This window comes from Monopterus albus, unplaced genomic scaffold, assembly GCF_001952655.1.
Source record: "Monopterus albus unplaced genomic scaffold, M_albus_1.0 scaffold92.1, whole genome shotgun sequence".
Classification (NCBI taxonomy): Eukaryota; Metazoa; Chordata; class Actinopteri; order Synbranchiformes; family Synbranchidae; genus Monopterus; species Monopterus albus.
The window spans coordinates 3,063,472-3,073,247 of NW_018127972.1; the positions used below are offsets into that span (position 1 = coordinate 3,063,472).

At 42.8% G+C, this 9,776-nt stretch overlaps 1 protein-coding gene across 2 annotated transcripts; it reads right to left on the reverse strand.

The window, feature by feature from the left end:
- Window positions 1-1,686: 1,686 nt before the first annotated feature.
- On the reverse strand, window positions 1,687-8,626 carry ldhba (lactate dehydrogenase Ba). 2 transcript variants are annotated; one of them, XM_020608302.1, is made up of 8 exons: window positions 8,517-8,626; window positions 6,358-6,494; window positions 5,647-5,764; window positions 5,015-5,188; window positions 4,744-4,917; window positions 4,457-4,574; window positions 3,006-3,129; window positions 1,687-2,522 (listed from the first exon to the last, which is right to left on the reverse strand). In XM_020608302.1, exons 2-8 carry the CDS (start codon window positions 6,484-6,486, stop codon window positions 2,355-2,357), a joined length of 1,005 nt encoding a protein of 334 aa, XP_020463958.1. In that variant the 5' UTR covers window positions 6,487-6,494; window positions 8,517-8,626; the 3' UTR covers window positions 1,687-2,354. The 2 variants fall into 2 exon arrangements, with proteins under 2 accessions (XP_020463958.1, XP_020463960.1); XM_020608304.1 differs by having other exon boundaries at window positions 8,513-8,626.
- Between the last annotated feature and the right edge of the window lie 1,150 nt (window positions 8,627-9,776).

A 9,776-nucleotide genomic window follows, 5' to 3' on the forward strand; every position in this document is an offset into this window, starting at 1 on the left:
GTATTACTCACACTGGGGGGACTCGTCCTTCCTAGTGGGGGCCACGTGTTATACTAAGGTTACAGTTCTGTAGGTCTCAAGGAAATGAATGCAAGTCACTGTGAAGTCCCCACGAGGAATGAAACGTGTGCGCGTTTTGCCAGCAGCTTGAGGACCAGTTTGAAATTTGTACCATGGCAGTGAATTTTACTGAGTGTTGATGTGTTCTTCCAGCAGTAGGCTGCTTGTCTTTGAGGAAGGAGCTGATATTTCTGCCTTCTCCTCAGGATCAGTCTCTGCGCTCAGGAGGACAACTGCAGGAGACATCCTGGTGGAGGATCCCAACTTATGTTTCTCCCTGAGAGAGAATGAAGACCAGCGGCAGCTCCTGTGCAATGATCGCAGGAGTAAATTCAACTTGAACCCGTTTGGCCTCCGCTTCGGGAAACGCTACATTTACAGAAGAGCCATTAAAAGAGCCAGGACAAATAAGTTTTCACCCATTTCTCTCTTCACGCGAGAACTGGAGGTGCCTACCTGAAAAAGAAGCATTTCGCCGAGGACTTGAGTCCCATTGAAAAAAAAGTCTACATGTCACAGCTGTCTTTCATATGTGAAGAGAAAAAAAGACCTTTTACTTCAGATAAAACGATATTTACCTAAATAAAACTTTTGTACTAACCTTAACTGTCAAATTACTGTGAAACAAACAATGGAAGAGTTCAAAGAGCCATTCAAACTAAAATTTACAAAGGAACATAATGCATTACATAAACATTTTGATTTTGTCCACATTAAACAGTCCAATGAACTCCTTAATGTAAAAAAGTGTTAAGTGGTATCTGAATAATTCTGCAGTGGCTTAGTCCAACCACACCTCACTGCAGCATCTACATCCACATCACAAACGGTCATGATCAATTCGATTTCTTACTCAGATCCAGTGTTTTCATACTGATGATTCACTTTGTTTCATGATGTATCAGGGTCCTCTTACATAAACACTTAATGTTGTATATTATTTTCCATTTCTACTTATTACCACAAGTGTATTACGTATCTGATGAAAGAGGGCTGCATTCACATTGCCTGTTAAAATGGCCCAAATCTGATTTTTCTGTGGTGTTGCTCAGGGGTGAACACCACTAATGTTCTGAACTGCCATGCATGCACAGATTTTATTTAAAAGTTACCCTTATGTGTACCAAAAGGGTGCAGAAGAACAATAACCTTCTTTGTGTGATGGTTACAGACACTGAACAGGAAAAAAATGAGACAAAGGATAAGGTTGGTCGATTTCTATACTAACAGTATTCAACAGTCCCCATACTGAGACCAAAAACAATTTGCCTCTACTCATGGATAATGTCTCCTAGTCCTGGATTCGTTTACTGGTCTGTGCCATAGATTACCATTGCTGTTCAAAAATTATTAGTCAGTGAAACACACCTCTGCCCTGGGTGACACATTTCCACATTACAAAACAGTTAAACCCCCCCAGTATCCGCAGATTTTGTGCATGAGCAGTTGATTGTTTATTTCAGATGCTGTAAAAGGTCATGGTGGTTCAGAGCCTTTGGGTAACATTTAATAACTTACTGTCCATCGGGTGGCGTCTGTTTAACATTTAAAAAACAAACAAACAAACAGATACATTTTCTAATCATGAATAGATTCTTCTTTGGAAAAAAATAAAACATACACAGCTTGATGATGTTTACTTTATTAAGGAATATGTTGCTCTTTCCAACAGTTTATACCCGTCCCAACAGATTTGGCCATTTTCACCACTCCCCTACCCCTCCGTCTTTGGCAACACCAAAGAAAAAGAACCTTCACACTCACAAGGTTGAAGTTCAACCCATGTCGACCCAGTTGTGCTGTCGGCTGCAGAAAACCACTTTTGGACAAAAGCAGAAGGATTTTTAGGGTCTCTCTCTAGAGGTTTGGGGTCTCTAAGTGATTCCCTAAAGGGAACTAAATGAACAAGTCAGTACAGTGAGGACTGTGACACTTCTGGCAATTTAAGGGTTGTGTTTGATCCTGCTCCAAACAGCTGAAACACAAGAATCCATACAGAGTACAGTAACACAGGTCCTAACACAAACAGTAAGAGAGCCACTTCGGTCTACTGGCTGTTTGGAGCATGTGGTTATTTTTAAAGGAGCATACCAGTGTTTTTACACTTAGAGGTGTCAGCAAAATGCAGAACTGATGTGAAAACAGTCAAATCAAGGCCAATGACAGTCATGTAAGATTAATTGTGTTAATAAGAACACTGATATCCTTTAAAATAAGAGTTACACGATACAAGAGGGAGTGTGTAAATAAAGGGAGTGTGTGTGTCGACAGGCCTCTCTGCATCACAGCTGTGTTCAAACATCCTTGAGGTCCTTCTGGATGCCCCACAGAGTGTCAGCGCTCTTTTTCAGCTGGGCCACCTCGCTGTCTGTCAGGGTCATGTTGATCACGCTGTTCACGCCACTGCCATTTAGCACGCAGGGCAGAGACAAGAAGACCTCCTCACCAATGCCAAACATGCCCTGTGGAAATACATACACATACACAAAGAGCTGGGTCAAAGCATCACACAAAGGTTTGCACAAACAGTGTTAAAGGCATATTCAACCTTGCCTGTTTTTAAACCCCTATGTGTCAAATATATGATCCTGAGACTTCAAGATTGTGATTTCTGCATCTTTTACATTACTCTTAGAGCAGTTTGTTCATAGAAAAACAAGTCAATGTCTGTGAGAAGTGCTGCTCTCAGACTTTGATTCTCAGTGTCTAGTGTCAAAGAGAAATCACGGCAAAGAATGAATGATGGCTGTGATCATGTGATTACAAGTACAAAAATAATCATGTAATCATGGCCCCCATAAGCAATAGCTATTTTATTTACTCTTTCAGTTGGGTGCAAGGCTAGACTTAGTTGTGATGCTGGGGTAAGGGGTCAGGGAACCCATTATATCAGTGAGTGTCCTCACAACTACAGAAGGACAAGCATGCTTGTGCGCGTGTCTGACCTTGACCATGGTGGAGACAGGGTGGACCCGGGACATGTTCATGATGATGCTCTCAGTCAGGTCGGCCACACTCAGACCAATGGCCCAGTTAGTGTATCCCTTCAGCCTGATCACCTCATAGGCACTAAAACACAACACAGTGCTTTGTTAACAAAATGTCTGCCTTTGTAGTGGTGTACACTGTTGACCTGCTATGGACTGGCTGCTATACACTGCATGGTGTCTCTAATGATCTGTTCAGTTATCTGGCAAGAACATGCACGTATGGGCTGTGTTGACAAATCTGAACCTGGACAGCAGACAACATCAAGGGAAAAACTAATTCCCAAGTTCATCAATGTCCAGGATAATATCAGATCTGTCCACCAGCTGAAGCTCATTAGATGTTAGTGCTGCAGCAAGACAACAATCCCAAAAATCAAAGTAAATGTACTGCAGGCTGACTTCAAACACAGTGGCCCAATCAGAGCTCAGACCTTAACCCAGTGGAGATGCTGTGGAATGACCTAAGGAGAGCCATTCACAACAGGTCACTGCTGCCAAAGGTGGTTCAACCACATATTCAGTTTTTCCCACCAGCACTGTTAATGTTTAATGGGTTTATTCAGTAAAGATAACTGAGCTTAATCATAATAGGTTTGCCTGTACTTGTGAGCTCATGACATGTTCACATGCTTTTTCTTGTCATTGCAACCCTATCAAGACAACATGTCATGATAATGACAACTGCTTTATACTGAGCCCAATCTACACTTCTCAAATATAGTGTCAAAGAGAAGTCACGTGCATATGCACAATACAGCACAGTGCAAGAGACGGTGTTGGTTCTAAACAAAACATTTCATTGCACAAACAGAACACTGGCCCAAAACCTGCCAATGCCAAGCCAAAGACAGCTCCGTTATGTTCAGTAGATAATTATTGTAAATATGCCCAGTCAGCACTGACTGACTGTACTAAGGGCTTTGAATGTAAAATATAAAACCAGACATCTTGCCTTATCAATCAGTGTACTGTAGGGATTGTCCCAAGTGTGGGCTGACAGGCAGAACCATTTTGTCAAGAGGTCAATTATCAGGCTGTTTATCACCTAGACAACCCCGATCCTGCCTCGGACACACTGGGCATTTAGAAGGCAGGCCACTGTGATGCCGGGCTCAGCGTGCCCAGTGTGGCCGCTGTGTTGCCGGGCGCAGCGTGGCCACTGTGATGCCGGGCTCTCAGTCTGAAGGTAGGTGCACTTTTAGGACAAGTCTTACTTGATGAGACCTGTTGCCTGATGGCTCACTGTCCTCCTGAGCAATTACTTTGTTTTAATTCATACCTTTTCTTCCAATTTCATAATTGGATGGCACAGACCTACCCTACATTTGGGAGAGATTCCTGATTCTCAGTCCTAACTGTTTGACATCTGATCATAATTCCTGTTCTCTCAGTCGCTCACTGTGTACCTGTCCACCACAGCTTTGTGTGTGGCTTTCCAGTGTTCCTTATCAGCATCAGTACCAATTTCAGGATTCAGCTTCTGCAGGTTGACTCCTGCCACATTCACACCGCTCCACACAGGCACTAGAATAAAGAAAGGAAAAGCACATAAGTTCATTTAAAATGCTATTCGCTTTTCCTGTGCAGCTTCAACAGACAAACTCCCATGAGCGACGCCCTGCAGACAACACTGTGGGTAAATATTCCCATGATCCTTGAGTCATAACTGACTGCATTTTCTGTGTGCACCCACCACTGGTGTCTCCATGCTCGCCCAGAACCCAGCCATTGAAGGAGCTGGCGTGGATGCCGAGGCGTTCGGCCATCATTTGCCGAAAGCGGGCCGAGTCCAGGTTGGTGCCGCTGCCAATGACACGGTGCTTGGGCAGACCACTCAGCTTCCAGGTGACGTAGGTCAGCACATCAACTGTGGAAGGTGCGTTTCACCCAGGTTATTGATATGTAACATACAGAAAAACACACAAAAACATCCCAAAAGATGATAACCGTATTCGTGTATTCACCAGGGTTGGAGACCACAAGTATCGTGCAGTTGGGGCTGTACTTGACGATCTGTGGGACAATGGACTTGAAGACGTTGACGTTCCTCTGCACTAGGTTGAGACGGCTCTCACCCTCCTGCTGACGGACACCAGCCGTCACCACAACCACACGAGAGTTGGCTGTCACTGCATAGTCTGGGGGAGGAGGGCAGAAGAAATTTTATTATCACTTATTTGTGTAGTTGAAGTAAAAAGCAGAGAACTCTAACGTACAGTGAATGACAGAACTGAGACAAGTGTCTTTGATACGGTGCCCTTGATGCATGTTAGTCAGTAAGTGAAGCTTGTGTTAAAGCTGACAGGGCTGGAGGTTACATTCCCACATGGGCCATTAAAGGAGCCACTAAAACGGTAATCATTCGTGGCCTCTAGAAATAGAAGCACTCCCGCTGTTAAACAAAGACACAGGCACTGATCATGCAGATAACAGCAGTTAGTGGCTGATTTCATGTCAGAGATGTTTTCATATCTTTTCTTTTGTCTGTGCTCCAAGAGGTGGGCAGCTGTAAGACCGTAACAAGTGAATTCAGAGCTGATGAGTAATATTAAGAAACGTCTTTCATCAGGGAAAGAAAAGAACTGTGGGTCCAGACCTTTGTCAGCGACTATCTTTGAGGTCTTGAGGAAGAGGCTGCCATGCTGCAAGTCCAACATTTCTCCTTGCAGACGATCCACAACCACATCCACCAGAGCCAGCTCATCACACAGGTCCTGACCAGAGGATATGGAAAACAGTGAATGTAAGAGATTGATTTATTCATTATAAATACCACATTTATTTTTCAGAAATTATTGTCAATAGGGTTTTCACTGTAAGGTATTATCAAAGATGAAAATATGTTTCCACAATTTTAAGTTACACAAAAATAAAATGGAATCTACAGATTCAATCAATACTTTTTTGTCCATGAGGGGCAATTTGCTATACATTCAGTATGTCCGTGCAGTAGCAATCACATCCAAAAACAACGCAAATAACACAATGAAATAAAAATAAATAAGTAGGAATAGTCCAGCACTGGACAGCCTCACTAATGATTTGATTGAACTGCATGAGGCTACAACCATTTATGAGCAACTTCCAAGTATTTAAAAAAACTATAGCGACTGGCTTCTAAAAAGATTATTAGTACAGTTTAGAAAGTTCTAGTGAGAAATATCATTAGCATAGTAACTGTGTGATTTTAAAGAGGAACGTCACCAAATCTAATAAGATTTTTGTAAAGTTTTGTAACTAGGATTTTATTTTGTCCCTTCCTTTCAGAATACTGTACATGCCTCTTGCAGACTGTTGTGAGTCTTACCCGCAGCAGGATGCTGATGGCACAGGCCATCCCCACCTGGCCCACGCCAACTACCGTCACCTTGTTCCTGGGAGGCTCAGCAGCGGTGCAAGCCTGAGGGCTGATCAGCTTCTGCATTACTGAGGACATGATTACCACTGCAGGGAGACACAGAGATGACAAGTCCTGGTGAGCAGGTCTCACAGCACAAAACAAGAATTAAACCTCTGCTTTAATCTTGAAAACACCTAAACGTATCATTTACTATGCAGCCTCCAACCTTCAGGGGGTTTCACAGTCTTTAACAACAGCTGGCATACTGTATTTCAACTAACACAAGAACAAAAACCAGACTATTACTGTCATAAGTGAATCCATGGACCAATTTTCAAGTTAACCAATTGTTATAACATGATGTATACAAGTTATTAAATCAACTGACTTGTTTGTTTCAACACTGCGAAACAGCAGTGGTTGTGCAATTTTTATCCAACTGTTGTAGGCACTGTGTATGGTGTTAGAAGCAAATATATTGAAATTGGTACAAGTCAAGTCAAGTGTTTATTGTTATATGCACAGTGAAGAAACGCGTTTCCCTGTACAATGAAATTCTTACTTAGCTGTCCACACAAATGTCACACATTATAAATGAAATATAAAGTAAATACATAGGTGACACAAAAGCTAAATCACAAAACCTAAGGCACTTTAAAACAGCCAATGAAAGAAGCATAATGAATCTCACTATCTACTTTGTGCATGCAATACAATGACTTGGTATTAATCTGCACAATTCTGTTCAGATGTCAGTAAATCACTTGAAGCAACAGCTAAGGCTTCATACCCAGGTCAAAATTAGGTACACTTCAAATGACAGACAAAGGGAGGTGCTGTTTACAAAAAATAGAGCACAGCTAAAACCAGGGCTTCCCCAGGCCATGTGCTATTATAAAACTTTATCTGTTAAACTGCATTTATTACTGTTAGATAAAATATACCATTAAACAATTAACGGTAAAATTGACAGCTACAGATAGTGATACATTGTGAGAAAGAAAACCAAACTAAACTAACGTTAATTGATCAGGACAGCCAGGGACCCCAACAGAGGTCCCTGAAGGTCCCAGGGCCTCTGGTATCCTTATGCATAAAGAACAAAACCCTGTGAGCTCCTTTGGTCCTCCAACGTTTAGCCTGCGTGTACAGGCTGCCAAGTGCGGATATCAGGCCAAGGTCAAACACACACTTGAAACAGACTGTGGGAGGTGGTTTGTGTCTCTAAAGGGACACACCTCGTGGCTCTATAAACTGGGTTGTTCGGCTAACTTCGAGATACAACAATGCTACCGAACAACACGATGCACAATTTTAGCCTCCTACGAGCTATTTATTGTTATAGATTTCCTGCTGTTGCTTTTAATGGTTCCTCTGGGGTTACGTAACAGGCCGGGCCTGTTCCTAGCCGTCGTCCTTGAGTCTAGTGATGCTGAGCCACGGCGAGAACAGACTGTAAAGTTAGGTAGTTAGTTGGTTGGTTGGCTAGGAAATTTTACCGATGAGCAAGGTTCAGATATGGAAATAATATAAATACAGCTCAGATAGGAGTAGTTTTAACCGGTGTCCTGTTTGTATGACATAATAGAAGTTGGCCACAAATACACAAATCACCCTCAAACAGAGTATAGTTGAGTTACTTTTGGTCTTGAACGCGGATACGTGGAGTCAACAGAGGTGGAACAGTCCAACACTATTATTTATAACGCTAAGGTTAGCTACATCACAGCTAATGTTAGCTTAATGAGCTAACAAAGTGCAGTTTGTACACATGGTACTGACGTTGACTATTAAGCGGCTGATATAACCGAAATTTCGCACGCAGATTAATTAAAAGAAAACAGTGTGCTGCCTAAGAGGACTACTTGACAGTCTTTAAACTATCTAAACGTAGGCTGCGCATTCATGTTACCACCTCACAATGACATTCCGTTTAGCAGTTAAGCCATAAGTTAGCCTAACGCCCTTCAGCGGGCTTTTCAACTCGGAGCATCCATTATTGCTCAGACGCTCGGCACGCGTCTCTCTCAGCAGCCCGGAACCGCGCAAGTAAAAGTACCTGAAAACAAGCACAACAGATACATCTTTACAAATACAGATGGCTGATATATGTTATCTGTACCTACGGAGGAAACGGTGCGGTATCCAGTGGCTGGCAGATGAAGAGAAGGCTAGTGCGAAACAGACCGAGCTGAAGTGAGGAGGAAGAAGAAGGAGGAGGAGGAGGAGAGAGAGAGAGAGAGGATGTCACCCGGCTGCGTTCACTTGTGAGGGAAGCAGAGCCAGTGGCGGAGCCAGATAGTTTAAGCCATTGGGGCCGGGGGGGCACTGGCAATAATATCCTAATAATAATAAGGAAGGTCCTAAAAGTCCAAAACAGTGGCTACCAGGTGTGTTTACCTTCCCTGGGTGCATCCAGACACAGATAGACATTCACCTATTCGTTATGCTTCAACGAGGGCATTACTGTGGACACATCTAAACTGAATAGTGCAATATGTCCAGTCTGCAGAATTACAGGCTTTGTGCCTGTAATCAAGTTTTGGGGGTCAGACACATTTAATCTCAAGCGTTTTATGGCTTAACGGTTACTGGCTCACAAAGAAGAAGGGGAAGTTTCAACAGAGACCTCATTGAGCTCCTCCTCTTCCTTCCTTCCTTAGACTTCGCTGAAGTTGAAGAATTTCTTTAATCATTTGCTATATTCACCTTGGTCACAAAAGTTGCTCAGCATGAGACAAGGTGTCTTTTGATCTTGTAGCAAAATGTTTAACTTTCACACATTAGAAATTTATTAAACATTCCATTTTTGCATTGTGAATCTGTTGCGCTTTGCTCCAACAATGGCAGCCATGCCAGCCAGGGCTGAGTCAGTCACACACTACATCTACGTGGTCATGCTGTTTCGCGCATTCTCCTGCTGATGCTGTATATGTGGTACGTGGTGATGGTGATGATGGGGGTGGTGACAGACTGGTGCAGAGTAGGACAGGTACAGAATACAGCCTTGCCTCTCACTTCATCCAATGGAATGAGAAGATGCTGCTCTCTTAAAGATGCCCACACATAGCATGCCTACAAATCAGCCTTGCTCTCTGTTTCCTTATCGGCCTGCCCCATTCTGTCTATCTCTGACATGCAAGTTGTTTTTACATATGTCTCATAATATTCTGTTTAGACAGCACTTGTGAGCACCAAGCATATTGTAGATACATATGCGCAAACTGTGGGGTATATAACACCCAGTATTATGCACAGTAAATCAGTATGAGACTATACAGTGGACAATGCACACAGCTGCAGGATATATTGTTTAGCAAACATCCTAATTCAGATGGTGTAGCGTATTATGAGTACCAACTGTGAGTGGAGGCTAGCTGGATTGT